This window comes from Taudactylus pleione, unplaced genomic scaffold (genome assembly GCF_031769625.1).
Source record: "Taudactylus pleione unplaced genomic scaffold, aTauple2 ptg000685l, whole genome shotgun sequence".
NCBI classification, from domain to species: Eukaryota; Metazoa; Chordata; class Amphibia; order Anura; family Myobatrachidae; genus Taudactylus; species Taudactylus pleione.
In genome coordinates, this window is record NW_028285087.1 from 5,486,455 (window position 1) to 5,503,492 (window position 17,038).

Sequence of the window (17,038 nt, forward strand, 5' to 3'; positions counted from 1 at the left end):
TACATGTACAGTGACCCCTCTCCATCTCCTGACTACAGTACATCAGCACCTGGGGGTATATGGCAGACACCCATCCCCCTTAAACACTGCAGTGACTGTACACACATCCACGTGTGCAACTCTACGTGACAGCAGTGCATTCTGGTCCTGAGCCCCCTATAGGTTAACTTGACACCCTCCCTTCCTCTTACAGTCATCCCTAACCATTTAAGTGTCTAGTATACACTAAATATCCCATTCCCAACTTGTGTATAAGTCACTTACTATAGCAGACAATTGCAACCCTTGCACTTTAAACACTAGGTCACTGCAGAGCATTGCATCAAGTACCTGCAGAGCATTGCACCAAGTACTTGCAGACTACCCCAGTCCCTCTCATCTTGTAATTGTGCTATGTGCAAAGCATTGCTCTCAGGGCTCGATTCAGACCCGCTCGCTAGATGTGTTCGCACGCAGCCAGCATATGCAAATCCGGCAAACCCACAGCAAGGCAGGCGATCGCACGGCAAGACATTAGCATGTCCACTATGTCCTGGCGTAGGATCGCGCTGTGTATGCAGACGCCCACCAGACTGTCTTAAGACGCCCACTGATGCACGTCATCTCCAGGATGTGTATGCAACTATCAGTAACATCGAGTACCATCGGAAGCAAATGCAGCACTTGTGGTTGTCTTACCCTACCGAAAGCACTGCGAGCACTTCAATGTAAAATTCAGCCAAGTGACGTGTACTATGACGCTGCGTCTTAATTATGCATGCCTCTGAAACGGCGTTAAGACGCTCGGGCACGCTTGTGTTGGCACCACCACTCCCCCGTTTTCATCGACCAACCCCTGTCACCACCCACAAACAGCTTGTCCTGTCACTCATTCAGCCGGGCTGTCTATGCGCAGCGAGTGAACGCTTCACGATCGTAAGGACTGGTACGCGCACTGCATACGCATTCGCACAATGCAAACATCGGCAGTCTGCGTGCGAACGCTTCCTAGCGAGCGGGTCTGAATCGGGCCCTCAGTCCCTGCAGACTAACCTAGTCCTGCTCATCTTGTAGTTGTGCTATCTGCAAAGCATTGCACTCAGGGCCTAATTCAGCAAGCAACGCAAAGGAGAGATCGCATGCACTTGACCGATGTTGTTGCACTGCGCATGCGTATGCTTCGCAGTGTGCGTGCGCGAACCAACAACTGCGATGGGATCTGCGTGAGCTGAGTCTACGCAGACCCAAGGCAGAGTGATTGTCAGAAAGCGCCATTTGTGGGTGGTGACGGGGGGGGGGGGTCATGTGAACGCAGGCGTGCCTGTGCGTTGCAACGCAGGGGCGCGCATAATTTAGGCATTGAGAAACCCTACACAGCCTGAGCTCCCACTGCGTGCAGGAGATGTAGCAAAATCTGCGGGAGGAGGTCAACCACTATTGTGTGCATGATTTCGATAGTTTGCGATGTTACCGATGTTTTCTGCTATCTTGCGGACTACTCAGGCTGTAAGTAGAGGGAGATGGGCGGCATTGAGTTGTGTTGGGTGTTTGTATCTTGTGCTGCGATTGCCGTGCGTATGCACTGATTAGCATCGTACGCAGCGGCCAAGTGCGTACGAACGCAGCATTGCGTTGCCTGCTGTATCAGGTCCTCAGTCCCTACAGACTACCCCAGTCCACCTGTCCTTGTAGTGTGCTATCTGCAGAGTACTACACCCAGCTCCCCACACCTTGCTGTGTGCTCTCTGCAGATTATTGCCCCAGAACCCCGCATTCTGTATTCAGATGCTGCAGAGCTTCTTACCAGCCCCCTCACATTGTACAGTGAATGCTCTCTGCAGAGTTTAGCCCATATCACCCTCACCTTGTAGTATGGCAGAGCATTACCCCCAGCTTCCGGCACCCTATATTGTCTACAGAGCATCCCCCCCCCCCCGACTTTGTAGAGTGATTTCTGCAGAGCACTGCACCCAGGCCACCTGTAGAATGTTCCCTGCAGAGCATTGCCCGCCTCACCTTGTAGTGCGCTATCTGCAGGTAGTTGTAGGGCGCCCCCTTCTGGAAGGTCTTCTCTGTGTCCTGCGTCAGTCGGTACAGGGAGGGGAGTCCCAGCAGCAGCCGCTCGCAGCTTACCAGGCAGTCCGCCCGCTCCAGCACTGCCTCCTCCAGCCGGGGCCCCCGGAGACCGCACTCCGCCCCGCATCGCAAACGGATCCCCCGGACCTCACGGAGACTCCGCAGGGACCCCAGCAGCCGGTCCCGGGCCTCCGACCAGTCTCCCCGGGAGAAGGAGCGTACTCCGTCCCACAGCAGCAAGTCCGGGGGAGGCAGGGAGAGGGACCGGGCCAGTCCCAGGGACAGGAGCAGGAGGGGGATACACATGCTGGGGGGAAACTGAGAGGAAGAGTCTCTGGCTCAGTACATTCCCCGGCCAAGGGGAGGAGGAGAGCATCTTACAGGGGAGGGGGATAGGGGGCATCCTACAGGGGAGGGAGATGGGGGGATAGGGGGCATCCTACAGGGGAGGGAGATGGGGGGATAGGGGGCATTCTACAGGGAAGGGAGAGGGGGGATAGGGGGCATTCTATAGGGGAGGGAGATGGGGGGCATTCTACAGGGATGGGGGGCATTTTACAGGGTCGGGGATAGGGGGCATTCTACAGGGAAGGGAGAGGGGGGTAGGGGGCATTCTACAGGGGAGGGAGATGGGGCGATAGGGGGCATTCTACAGGGAAGGGGAAATACAGGGAAGGTGGGCAGGGGGCATCCTACAGGGGAGGGGAGACACGGAAGGGAGGAAAGGGGGCATCCTACAGGGAAGGAGAGATACAGGTAGGGGGGATAGGGTGCATCTTACAGGAGAGAGGGCGACACTTGGAAAGGGGGATAGGGGGCATCCTACTGGGGAGGGGAGATGAGGGTCCGGGCCAACCTGCCAGAAAGTGATCCAGTCAGAGGAGAGCTAGTTTGTTTGGATGGGCGCACAAAATAATTACATTAAAAAATTCCTCCTACCCCCAGTAACTAGTAGCCCTGAGCCGAAAGCACCGGGTTCCTTTCTAGGTCCATTTGGACATAATTTAGAAGATTGGGGACCCTGAAGTGGCAACTTTTGCCACCCTATTGTTCCCAGTAAAATATATAGGAGTCCCTGAGTCCCCAGACTAAAATCCATAGCAGCCCCCACTCTGTTATACCAAATAAGTAAAAAATTTGATTAGAATTAAATACTCTTTAAAACACCAGTCCACCACTTATTATATAAATAAAAACAGTTTATATCTTGATCCACCATCCTATTCATATAACCTAATCACATTCATACCAAATGATCGTATACGGTATATCACATTCATATAACCTAATCACATTCACATCAAATGATCGTATACGGTATATCACATTCATATAACCTAATCACATTCACATCAAATGATCGTATACGGTATATCACATTCATATAACCTAATCACATTCACATCAAATGATCGTATACGGTATATCACATTCATATAACCTAATCACATTCACATCAAAAGATCGTATACGGTATATCACATTCATATAACCTAATCACATTCACATCAAATGATCGTATACGGTATATCACATTTATATAACCTAATCACATTCACATCAAATGATCGTATACGGTATATCACATTGCACAGCAGGTTTTGCAAATCAATGCATTGTTGGAAAAAAGAGCCTGAGGGCCTGACTTAGAGGGGGAAGCACTGCTGGTGTCGGATGTAGCGGAGCCATGTTTATTCCTACTGCGCACGCGTCTCCCGATTGTGTCCATTCAGAGTCACAGCTGCGATATCAGGCGCACGCCTGCAGTGTATTAAAAATGTTATGGGCGTTCCTGAACGGAGACCACGAGATGGCATAGCGTATGTACGGAGGTGGTCTGTTTTATGCGCGTGTCGGAGTGTCGCAGACGTGTCGGTGAAAGTGGTTATGTAAAGACGCTCAAGCGCTCAAATATTACACCATACTGTGATGGGCAAATTGCCCCTGCCATAGGGCTGGTGCAAGTTTTGATGGTGCAAATGATGGTGGCGCCTAAAGACGCAGTAATCGGTATTACTAAGCGTACGGACGCTGACAGTGGGCGCTTCAGCCCTTGCACATGCGGGAGCACAGATGTACACAAGGGAAGAACTTTGTAGCAGCATTTGCATAAAGTCGCAGAAGGACGACCGCCTATAGATACAGCTAGAGCCGCGTCTGCGACCACCTCTGAATCAGGCGCCTAATGTGTTAAAAATAACTAAATCAGGCTGCCGCGGCCAGAGGGTGAAGTGGGCACAGATGCGTACGATATGTAGTTTATATCCCAGCGTGCAGGATGCCAGCGATCACAATGCTGGCGTCGGAATCGCAACACCAATCAGAATCCCCGCACCGGCATTCCGACAGTAAGTAGTGGGGTTAGAGGGAGGGTTAGGCACCATGGGTTAGCGTTAAGCACTGGTGGGAGTTAGGTTTAGGCTGCTGGGGGGGGGAGTGGTTGGGTTTAGGCACTGATGGGGAGGAGCAGGGTTAGGATCCCTACCGACAGGTGTCGGTATCCCAACCCTGTCGAGATGCCGGCATCGGGATTCTGGGGGTCATTCAGACCCGCTCGCGAGCGGCAGTACGCTCGCAAGCGGGTCGATGTTCCCCACTGCGCATGCGCATGACGGAGGGAGCTCCGTCGTGCGCATGCGCAAGACCCGGACTGCGACAGCCAAGCTGTCGCTCCGGGTCTCGCACCAAAGGGGGCGTGCTGTCGATGTTGATTGACAGCACGCCCCCTTTGGTGGGCATGCCGGGGGCGTGCCTGCCAGACGGAGGCGTTCGTCTGAAGCCGGCCCCACTGACATCACTGTCATAGTGTCAGTGGGGAACATCACTAGTGACATCACTAGTGTCACTAGTGATGTCAGTGGGAGTGATTTTGGCTCTGATAGAGCCAAAATCACTCCAGGGCTTGCGCCAGCGAGACCCCACCGAAGGGTCTCTGTCGCAAGCCCGATGGTCGCGATGGTCAAGACCATCGCGACCATCATCATGGACGCTCGCTATAGCTGTGGGTGGTAACCCACAGCTATGCGAGTGTCCATGAGGACGCTCCAAAAAAAGGTAGGAGGGCCCTGATTCAGAGCGAGCGCTCTGGTCAGAGCGTTCAGCTCTGAATCAGGCCCTCTGACCTTAGGGATCCGGAGCCGCCGGCATGTCGTACCCAGCCCATGCGTTCTACTCACAATCGGGCCCTTAATGTCATATTTTTCTTTTTATCTAACAAGACCAATATTATATAGTACAGTTTGCAAATATTGAAAAATAGGGACATTTTCAAAATGGCTATTTTTTTGTGTTCCAAGCAGGCGAAGAATACCGGCAGTCAGCACCAGAGTACAGCTGGTGGATGCTGGACAACGTCACATCCTTCAAAGCTGAGAAATGTTTAAAAAAAAAAGAGAAATGTTAAAATGTTTAAAAACTTCCACCAACACATTGTTCAGTTTGTTAGGACGATTCATTCTCCTCGGTACCCTGCTCCGTATCGCTCTGCGTCACCTCCTGTGGCTCCATGATCATTCTGCTTCTGTGCTACTCTACGAAAGGTCCATGTTTATGGCTCAGAACCCAAAGCCCCATCTCGGCTTGGCGTAACCCAGCTGGACTTTGCTGTTCAGTAATGAGAAGAGTCCCAGAGACGTATCTATATTCACGGGCCTGTTTAAGACCAGTAGCCCATTGGCTCGGCCAGGGAGGGGGCTGCGCTCATAGGCCAGCTTGACCATTTCCACCAGATGCTCCATGAATTTATCCAGCTGGAAGAACACAAAATACATATCGTAAGTGAAGAGTAAGGGAGAAGGAACTGGAGGTGAAATGTTTGGTTTAGTGACATTTTAAATAATGAAGAATAATTATTCAAAGCATTTTCATGCAAACCACAAACATACAAATATCTAGAATTTGTGACAGACACGCCAGGAGAGGGCCATTGCATGTGATCATTTCTTAGGAAGGACTCGTATATACCAGTGCTCCCAGGACAGTGCACTTTTGTCTCCTTGAACTTTACCTCACAACTCTTATTTTCAATCTCCAGCTGCGCCCAAATTAATAATGTACAATGTAATAGGTCATTGTAGCTGTTTTACCTTATTTGGAACCCAGTAGGAAGTATGAGATGGATTTTATGGCCTCCAGAAACTACAGGTTACCTAGGTGCACCTTATTTCGTTAGACGGTCCCAGGTTTTAAATATCTTAACCTGGAACTCTCCTTAAGTTTTTGAACTGTTCAACGATTTATTTTCTTCTATATAAAATGCAGTTCTCTCTATCTGTTTCTAATCTCTGGGCTCCCTAAATTATCATGTATTACCGAAGAGCATTTCAAAAGCACAAATATTAGACAAGAAGTTCAGTGAACATGTTACGATGGAGACTGTAGGTCGGCTTGGACTGCACTAACAGTAACATGCTTCTATGATGGATAGAACTAGACATTTGTGGAAGTCATTGTAAAATATTGTGATGGACCACATATGCATGAATCAGAAGATGGCTTCCCTTGCTGAAGCTCCTTCTACTGATTAGGCCAGTGTTTTTCAACCACTGTGCCGTGGCACACTAGTGTGCCGCGGTGGTCGGCTTAGCGCAGGCTTGCCTACCCTCCCGATTTGGTCGGGAGCCTCCCGAATATCGTGTGCCGCTCCTGACCCCCCGGAAAGGCAGGCAAGCCTCCCGGCTGCCGCCTACCCCCCCAGACTACTAGTAAAAACCCCCGCTGCTGGGGGGCCCGATGACGCGATTCGCGCTGAATCGCGTCATCGTGGCTCCGCCCCCTGCTTCACAATGCCTTTTTTCCGGCATTGTGAAGAGGGGGCGGGCCACGATGGTGCGATCACGCCCCCGCCCCCAAAACAGCATCATAGCCCGGCCACGCCCCCTACAGAATGCAGGCAGGAAGGAGGGAGCTGAATGTCGGGAAGTATGGCTTAGCGCACTTGTAGTGTGTTTTATTCCTGTGGAGGCCCATGTAGTGTGTTTTATTCCTGTGGAGGCCCATGTAGTGTGTTTTATTCCTGTGGAGGCCCATGTAGTGTGTTTTATTCCTGTGGAGGCCCATGTAGTGTGTTTTATTCCTGTGGAGGCCCATGTAGTGTGTTTTATTCCTGTGGAGGCCCATGTAGTGTGTTTTATTCCTGTGGAGGCCCATGTAGTGTGTTTTATTCCTGTGGAGGCCCATGTAGTGTGTTTTATTCCTGTGGAGGCCAATGTAGTGTGTTTTATTCCTGTGGAGGCCAATGTAGTGTGTTTTATTCCTGTGGAGGCCCATGTAGTGTGTTTTATTCCTGTGGAGGCTAATATATGTGTATATTTTTATTTTGGAGCCAATGTTTATGTTTTTCCATTGGCCACGCACACTGCATAGCCGGATAGTGTGCCTTGGCAATTTTAACATTGTGTGTAGTGTGCCTCGAGTTGAAAATCACTGGATCAGGCTATGGCTGCTGTTATATTAACCTATAGGAAACCGTCTACACTGCTAACCAATCACATGCTTCCTTTTGGTTTCTATCACAGTCTGATCACTAGAGGGAACTTCAGTAAGCCAAAGAAGGTGAGAAATTGTTTGCAAACCATATGTGAGGGTCTGTGTACACAACAACTTTCACCGACACGCCGGCAACATCCCATAACATGACCATAAGACGGGCATTTCCATCCGTGCGCTAAGACACCTTCCTGTCCAGGTTGCTACTTAGATGTATACGCAGTAGCAAAAAATCCCTCCACTGCGTCTGACATCGGCAGTGTGAACACCTCTAAACGGCCAGCCTTGGCCTGCCACCTGCCTTGGCCAGCACACCCACTCCTTGATCCACGGCACAATACTCAAGGGCGGTTGAGCTATCCACGGAGCGCGGGTACTGACTGAGTATGTCCAAATCCTGGAGGCGTGGCCACGCCCCCTCAGTATAACAACAAAATACTATGGGAGAGATCAAAGCTTGGAGAGAGATAAAGTACCAACCAATCAACTCCTAACTGTCATTGTACAGGCTGTGGGGTCTATTCATGAAAGCTTGAAAAGAGATAAAGTGAACGGAGACAATCAGCTGGTACTTTATCTCCGCCCACTTTATCCCTATCCAAGCTTTCATGAATTGACCCCTATGTACTAAGCCTTGGAGACAGATAAAGTACCAACCGATCAGCTCCTCACTGTAATTTTTCAAACACGGCCTGTAAACTGACAGGAACTGATTGTTTGGTACTTTATCTCTGTCCACTTTATCTCTCTCCAAGCTTTCATAAATAGACCCCCTATGTACTAAGCCTTTTAGAGAGAGAAAGTGAACAGAGATAAAGTACCAACCGATCAGCTCCTGTCGTATTTCAAACACAGCCTGTAAAGTAACAATTAGGAGCCGATTGGCCTCCGTCCACTTTATCTCCAAGGCTTAATATATAGACCCCTGTGTTTGAAAAATGACAGGAGCTGATTGGCTGGTACTTTATGTCTCTCCACTTTATCTGCAGGCTTTGATCACTTTCCCCCTAAGTGTGTTGCAAATTTGTCCCCCTCAGCAGCTGGCCTGGGTCCCCCCAAGAAGCTCGGGTAATCAGTATCCGCTCTCCCCTCTCGGCACACCTGACAATACTGCTGATGAGATCTAGATTGTCCTGTTGAAAGAGACTTTTATAGAATGAGCTATCTCCCCATGGGGTAGGTTTACTACAGCTTCTTCCAATGGTGTTGCCATAGCAACCAATCAGACTGTTGCTATAATTTCTCTATTGAATTCTAGACATCATTTGATTAGTTGCTATGGGCAATACCACCACTGTTGTCTATTTCCAACAGTGACTCTATAAGGAAAGATGGAAAACATGCAGTGTTGAGAGCAGAGATGAGCAATCGGTAACATTTCCCACATGAGCTAATTACATTATAATGTTTTTGGGATATCAAATGTGACAGGTGACTGTATATACAATAGAATATTCATGTATAATATTTCCACGTGTAATGCTACAGGTTATAATAGTTTGGAATAACATGAATCTATTTCACTGAAAACACAATACAAAGTGGACGGCTTCTGTTTTACCACGTATTTTTTAGGGGCTAATTTAGCATTGCACGCAGCGCAGATTCACAAACATAGGGAATCTGCACGTGCTCAGAACCCATTCTGCGAATGTGAAAGGCGGGTCCAACGTGATCGCACGCAGCCCTTTGATGCCTCTGCCTGATTGACAGGCAGAGGCATTTAAGGGGCGGTGCGGGGTCAGCCGGCGTTCCCGGAAACGTTTTACGGGAGTGGCAAGACCAGGGGCTGCGTCCAGGACGTAGTTTCCTGGACCTGCAGGCCGGCCACCCTAAGTAAGCTGAGGATTACTCAGCTGGCTGGCGGGCCGGCGCTGTCCACCATCGCGACCAATAGTCGCGAAGGTTATCCCAGCCTGCGACCTCGGTCGCAGTGCTGGGATCGCGAACGCAACAGGGGATGTACATACACCTCCTGCTACATTTGCATATTTACAAGGACGGAACTGCGAATCTGCTTGCATGCAAACATCATATATCTATAGCCTGCGTGCATACATCATATATCTATAGCCTGCATGCATACATCATATATCTATAGCCTGCGTGCATATATCATATATCTATAGCCTGCGTGCATACATCATATATCTATAGCCTGCGTGCATACATCATATATCTATAGCCTGCATGCATACATCATATATCTATAGCCTGCGTGCATACATCATATATCTATAGCCTGCGTGCATACATCATATATCTATAGCCTGCGTGCATACATCATATATCTATAGCCTGCGTGCATACATCATATATCTATAGCCTGCGTGCATACATCATATTTCTATAGCCTGCGTGCATACATCATATATTTATAGCCTGCGTGCATACATCATATATCTATAGCCTGCGTGCCAAGCTGAATCACCCCCTATCTGCGATAATCAGAGATCATGTTTAAAAAAAATATAAAAAAACACAACTGAATGCAGCTCGGGTGACCACAGCTGGAAAATTAATTGGACAAATGGTAGTAAGCGAGAGTGAGCCTGGTGAAATGGGTCACGCTGGTGCGGCATTAATCTGACCCACTTTATCCAGGAGATGTCTGTCTGCTACTGTAGTAATCCCTGCAGAGGTTCATATTTTACCCTTTTCATAGATACATGGGCATATTTACTAAAGTGGTGGGTTTATAGAAGTGAAGGTGTTGCCCATAGCAACCAATTAGATGCTAGCTATTATCCCTAGGGGATGTTTTACAACCTCCCCTAACCCAGGGACGTACAGTCAGGGCCCTCCCCTGTCATACTGCTGAGATTTGATATAAACATGATTAGAATTATACAAATAAGAGATTTATAACTTATAACCATCTTCTTTGTTTATTGTAATCATTTCTATAGGTAACACTCACCAGCTTTGTGGAGCTCCCTGGGACTGCATGGAGACGAGAGATGAGGCAGCAATAGCTCAGCCTCGCTTCTGCTTGCGGATTTGGGGGTGGGGCCACACCACGGGCAGTATGCTGCACGGGCGCGATTCCGGCAGTAATGATGGCGGTCACAGGGTCTCATTCAAACCCGCTCACGAGCGCAGGACGCTCGCAAGCGGGTCGATGGTACCCAAATGCGCATGCGGACGACGGAGGGAGCTCCGTCGTACGCATGCGCGAGACCCGAATAACGACGGCCAAGCCGTCGTTATGGGTCTCGCACCAGAGGGGGCATGCTGTCGATGGTGACTGACAGCACGCCCCCTTTGGTGGGCGTGCCAGGGGCGTGGCTGCCAGACGGAGGCGTTCCCATGGGAACGCCTACCGTATGGGTCCGGTCCCACTGACATCACTAGTGATGTCAGTGGGAGTGATTTTGGCTCTGATAGAGCCAAAATCACTCCAGGGCTTGCGGCAGCGAGACCCTACCGCAGGGTCTCGTCGCAAGCCCGATGGTCGCAATGGTCTTGACCATCGCAACCATCTTTTTGGCCGCACGCTTAAGCTGTGGGTAGGAGGTCCCTGATTCAGAGCAAGCGCACTGGTCAGAGCATCCGGCTCTGAATCAGGCCCACAGACCACTGCATCACTTCGGGGAGTCAGAATAGATACATTCTGCACTTGTGCAGAACGGTTCTCCTCTGCAGGAGCCGGGGACAGAACGCGCTGGCGTAGTCGCATGTGTTGCGACCTAGCCAGATGAAGCACTGTCTCCGATTGCATCACATACGACCACGCCAGTTAAGTGGTTAAAAGGAACAACCAGCCTAGTTTTGCCAATAGAAAAATCCCAATAGTTGTCTTTAAAGGCTTTCCACCATGAACCATCTCTCAGATGGACAATATTCTCCTATTCTGCGCAAAAAGAGTCCATATAATGAGCGTGTCGCTGAAGTGTTTGCGTACACAGATGCAGAACCGCTCACATAGGAGGCCATGCCCTGTCGTAAATCTGCACCTGCTACAGGACTGGTGCAAGTGTTGATGGCGCGACTGATGATGGTGTCTGAAGACCCACCAGTCGGAATGACTGCATCCACAGACGCTAACAGTGGGCGTCCCAGTCCTTGCACATTCATACACATGGCTGTACACCAGGGAAGGGCTTCGTAGCGGCATTTGCATAAAGACGCAGACGGGTGACCACAAAAGACGAAGCGCGCCTCCGATACCCTCTGAATCAGGCCCATTGTCCACCGTTTCTAAAACGCGCCAGACTACACGTGGCCTAAATACATATTAAGAAACAATCTACTAGATATTTAGATGTTACCCTTAATGACCACGTTTTAACGTTATTTCATATCGTACTCACAAGCACCGAAAGTCTTACTTATCCCACAATTGCTCTTTTAAATATTGGTATATTATGGTCACCGCCCACCTCACCTGGCACATGTCTTTCAAGTGTTTTTCCGTGGTATCTCCAGGGTGTTGGATGAGGTTAATGTACGAGAGGTCCAGTGTCCAAGGATTCCACCAGGAGAACAATGAAGGGGGTTCTCGGAGCTTGTCCCACCTCACCTGGAGAGCGTAGGCGTCTCTTCTGGATTAACCAGAATGGAGTAAAAAAGTTTGGAAACATTAGACACAAGAAAAACGGAGCACGAAGAGCACAGAGATATGAAGACACCTTAGATACCATAATTGTTCCACCATCACTTGTCAAGGTTCCCTTCGTATATGTCCTCCAGAGCACTCACTTGTTAAGAGCCATCCGAGGATACGACAGAGGTCCCCAGGTCAATGAGTCGATGTAATTCAGGGGGATGCGAAACACTCGCGAGCTACCAAGCTCGACAAAATCATAGTAACAGATCAGTAGGGATTTCTCGCAGAGAAACGCCAGGACCTCACGCTCTGTGCCCCAGTGGCTGATCCTGCGGAGGAGATATATTAGTCACGGATTCAAAGACCAATGAAGATGAAGGAGAGAAATAAATTAAGAAAGAGGAATAGAGATGAGTGTGACATGAGTAATATGAAAGAGGTAGTAAAGGAAATAAGGAACAGAGCATTACTGTGCCAGGATCCAGGAGCTCCGCAGGTTCCCGTCCTCATCCTGAGATAAATGGCTTTGAATTTCTTGTACAGCTTGCTGGGCAACCGAGGGCTATTGTTGGGACAAATGGGTAAAGTCAGGAGGGTTAACAGCAGTTATTGAGAAGAGCTCCTTCGGATAGATAATGGACTGTGCCAACCCCATCCTGATCACCCTACGCTGGACGTCGGTTACAAAGCTCAAAACATCCAACTACTATACTCGGGGCTGACGTTAAAAGATACACTGCTAAATACAGCTCGGGGGACCACAGTTGGAAACTAAGTTGGGCAAACAGGAGCAAATGATTGTGCATTGGCTGAAATAGGTCACGCTGGTATGACACGGAACTGTCACATTCTACACAGGAAATATATGCCAGCTTCTGAATGAAGCACTGAATTAACCTGGGCTCACCTGATTACTTCTGTAGAGCTTAATTATTTGATAATAGGGCCTCATTTATCACGGATCGCAGTTGTTAATACGCACGCAATCGGCCGATTGCTGTGATCTGCGTATGAATCGCAGTGCACAAACCAGCCACTGCGATCGTGACTACGCAGACCCGTCGCAGAGTGATTGACAGAAAGTGCCGTTTGTGGGAGGTGACGGGGCGAAACACAGGCGTGCCAGTGCAGGGGCGTGCATAAATTATCCACTGCGGTGCCTTACGCAGCCTGAGGCCTGATAGCGTGCGATGAGGTTAGCAATTCCTGAGTAAGGTCAGAGCTTGTGCAAGTGTGCGTGAGGCTGCAATGGTACTCCATGTTACCGATGGTTTTGCAGTCTTGCTAAGTATTACGGATGTGTGTAAGTTAGAGTGGGCGTCCTTATGTAGTGCTGCAGCTTCGTAGCGATCGCAGTGGATTAGCATACTAATGCAATGAGACTCCGTGCGTAATCGCTATTGCAATCGCAGTTGTGATCTGTAATTAATCAGGCCCACAGTCCATATGTATATCACTTATGATCAATTAAAGTCATCAATGAGGATAAACTGAGCAATATTTAGGAGAACAACAGAAAATGGTAAGGGAGCTCCTCAGGAGCTAGGATGTAGGATGTTACGTTTTATGATTTTTTATTTGTATAAGCTCTGGAGATGTCCCTGGCGCTCTACACAGCTAGATGCACATCTGGTTTATGGAGGCGCCTCCAGAGAGATGGATGTAGAGGTGCACTCGGTGGACCATCCAGAAGCACAGGAATGTAACCAATGCACTTTGTAGGCTGCTTTGTACAGTAAGTGGGGCATATTTGTTTGCACCTGCCCAAAGCCATATTGGCATCTATATACCAGACATCATGAGGCTAGAACACTGCACTATAATAGAGGTGAAAAAAGAGGGGGGCACTCTCGGTGTCGCCGCCCCTAAACGCCAGCAGCCTGTCAATCATGGTGCAGCATTTGGGGCACTGCTGGGGAAATCGCAGCCCCAGAACTGCGCACGTGCAGCGCGGCTTCTGCGTATGCTCAGATCTAAAAACATTGGAGATGTGCGTAGACATCGGGTTTGGGTATATCTGAATTAGGCCCTTTATCCTATAAAATCCTAATTGAGTTAATTATCAGAAACATTTGCGTATCTCTTTTAGAGAGTACTAATAAGGCAGGCACCAGGTTTTTTTGGGGGGAGGACATTCTGCGCCTGCCGTAGGCCGACAGCCCTCCTTGTCTTTGTGCGCGCTTTGACAGTATTGTGCTGCAGCCAGTAGGGGTGTGAATAGGATTCCAATCGGCAAAGGAATTACCATAAATGCGTAGCAGCAGATGCGCCAAAACTGCGCCCAACTCAGAATCACCCCCACAATCCGCATAGAAATGTTAGCGGTAGATTCGATAAGGAATGAGAAGGCGGCCATTTCAGTCATAACCCCTCAGACAGTAAAATGATTAGGCTGACCCTTAATAAGCAGAGTTGTTATAGAGAATGATATAATACACAGGGTGGGTGCTATAAATGGGATAATGGAGAGCTCAGTGTATATACAGTACATACATATACTACATAACCTATAGATGGAGAGTATGGAAGGACAGAGGAATACGGGTGGCTCAGGGCCACAATAGGACAGCTGGGATGTATGATACTAGTATAAATGTCACAGTTACCCTAAATATGAAGAAATCCTCTTTGGAAGGGCTCAGCTTTGCCCCTACATCAATGCGCTGGGGGGTGAAGGTAGCGCGGGGCTCCTGGGTGTACACGGCGTCCATTGGTGGTTTGGGGTCTGCAATGTCAGCAGGTGATGGGGTCTCAGAGGGGACGGTCTGTGCTTTGTCCATTTTGCGGATGTGTGAGGCTCTAGCGCTGCACAAATCTGTCTCTGACGCCCGCTCGATGTGATCCGCAGATTGGTCTCTTTAGCGTTCACTTGCTCCCCGTCTCTATGCTTTCTTTCACAGTTGTCTCTTTCTCTTAGCTACACTTCCTTGTCCTGGCTGTCTCTTGTTTAGTGCTGTCTATGGTTTTTTAGGCCAAGCTGTCAGTTTTTTGTTTTCTATTTTGTTTCTCAGTTGCCTGTCTATTGATCACGTTCGCTCTCTCTTGTTTTCTCTCACACAGCTGTCTCTTTTCTTATCACTTGTTAACTTGGCTTCTTCCCTTTAACAGTTCTGTTCTGCATAGGAGTTGTCAGTCTCTTGGTTTGTTTTACTCTCACTTGTGCTCTCTCTGTCCCAGGAGACTGATTTTTACTGCCCTCTGTTCCATATGTTTCTCTCATCTTCCATCTCTTGTTCTGCCTGGCAGACTGGCAATTGTCTGTCTCTTTTTTTTCCCACTTGCTGTCTCTTGTTCTGTATTCCAGTTGTCTATCTCTTGCTCTCGCTTACTGTCTTACTCTCTTTTTCTGTTTTCTAGTTGTCTGTCTCTTGCTTGCAGTCTCTTGTTCTGTGTTTCAGTTGCCTGTCTCTTGGTCTGGCTCTCTCTCTCTCTCTTGCTCTGACTTGCTGTCTCTTGTTCTGTGTACTAGTTGTCTGTCTCTAGCTCTCACTTGATGTCTCTTGTTCTGTGTTCCAGTTGTCTGTCTCTTGCTGTCTCTTTAGCTGTGTTCCAGTTCTCTGTCTCTTGCTCTCGCTTGCTGTCTCTTGTTCTGTGTCTCAGTTGTGTCTTTGGCTGTATTGTACAGGGGAAGCAGGAAATCAAAGAAACGAAACCAGTTCCTCCAGTACTGGTCTGTGTGCAGTGTGTACAATGTGCCTATAGTCACCGCGTCTCCCCGCTGCCCCCCATGTATCCTGTACTGGTCTGTGCAGTGTGTACAATGTGCCTATAGTCACCGCGTCTCCCCACTACCCCCCATGTATCCTGTACTGGTCTGTGTGCAGTGTGTACAATGTGCCTATAGTCACCGCGTCTCCCCGCTGCCCCCCATGTATCCTGTACTGGTCTGTGCAGTGTGTACAATGTGCCTATAGTCACCGCGTCTCCCCACTACCCCCCATGTATCCTGTACTGGTCTGTGTGCAGTGTGTACAATGTGCCTATAGTCACCGCGTCTCCCCGCTGCCCCCCATGTATCCTGTACTGGTCTGTGTGCAGTGTGTACAATGTGCCTATAGTCACCGCGTCTCCCCACTGCCCCCCATGTATCCTGTACTGGTCTGTGTGCAGTGTGTACAATGTGCCTATAGTCACCGCGTCTCCCCACTGCCCCCCATGTATCCTGTACTGGTCTGTGTGCAGTGTGTACAATGTGCCTATAGTCACCGCGTCTCCCCACTGCCCCCCATGTATCCTGTACTGGTCTGTGTGCAGTGTGTACAATGTGCCTATAGTCACCGCGTCTCCCCACTGCCCCCCATGTATCCTGTACTGGTCTGTGTGCAGTGTGTACAATGTGCCTATAGTCACCGCGTCTCCCCGCTACCCCCCATGTATCCTGTACTGGTCTGTGCAGTGTGTACAATGTGCCTATAGTCACCGCGTCTCCCCGCTACCCCCCATGTATCCTGTACTGGTCTGTGCAGTGTGTACAATGTGCCTATAGTCACCGTGTCTCCCCACTGCCCCCCATGTATCCTGTACTGGTCTGTGTGCAATGTGTACAATGTGCCTATAGTCACCGCGTCTCCCCGCTGCCCCCCATGTATCCTGTACTGGTCTGTGTGCAATGTGTACAATGTGCCTATAGTCACCGCGTCTCCCCGCTACCCCCCATGTATCCTGTACTGGTCTGTGCAGTGTGTACAATGTGCCTATAGTCACCGCGTCTCCCCACTACCCCCCATGTATCCTGTACTGGTCTGTGTGCAGTGTGTACAATGTGCCTATAGTCACCGCGTCTCCCCACTGCCCCCCATGTATCCTGTACTGGTCTGTGTGCAGTGTGTACAATGTGCCTATAGTCACCGCGTCTCCCCACTGCCCCCCATGTATCCTGTACTGGTCTGTGTGCAGTGTGTACAATGTGCCTATAGTCACCGCGTCTCCCCGCTACCCCCCATGTAT

General features: G+C 49.4%; 2 protein-coding genes across 2 annotated transcripts in view; both read right to left on the reverse strand.

The window, feature by feature from the left end:
- The window catches only part of P3H3 (prolyl 3-hydroxylase 3), a 56,204-nt gene extending 53,783 nt beyond the window's left edge, over positions 1 to 2,421 (reverse strand). The window contains exon 1 of the mRNA XM_088456103.1: positions 1,996 to 2,421. Coding sequence (XP_088312229.1) covers positions 1,996 to 2,361 — 366 coding nt within the window. The 5' untranslated portion in view covers positions 2,362 to 2,421. The remainder of the gene's footprint in view (positions 1 to 1,995) is intronic.
- A 2,744-nt stretch (positions 2,422 to 5,165) lies between these two features.
- Positions 5,166 to 17,038, reverse strand: part of LOC148477893 (tumor protein p63-regulated gene 1-like protein) — a 36,185-nt gene continuing 24,312 nt past the window's right edge. Inside the window, exons 3-7 of the mRNA XM_088456035.1 lie at positions 14,698 to 15,703; positions 12,562 to 12,653; positions 12,244 to 12,420; positions 11,930 to 12,086; positions 5,166 to 5,804 (exon numbers count right to left, since the gene is read on the reverse strand). Coding sequence (XP_088312161.1) covers positions 5,610 to 5,804; positions 11,930 to 12,086; positions 12,244 to 12,420; positions 12,562 to 12,653; positions 14,698 to 14,871 — 795 coding nt within the window. The 5' untranslated portion in view covers positions 14,872 to 15,703 and the 3' untranslated portion in view covers positions 5,166 to 5,609. The remainder of the gene's footprint in view (positions 5,805 to 11,929; positions 12,087 to 12,243; positions 12,421 to 12,561; positions 12,654 to 14,697; positions 15,704 to 17,038) is intronic.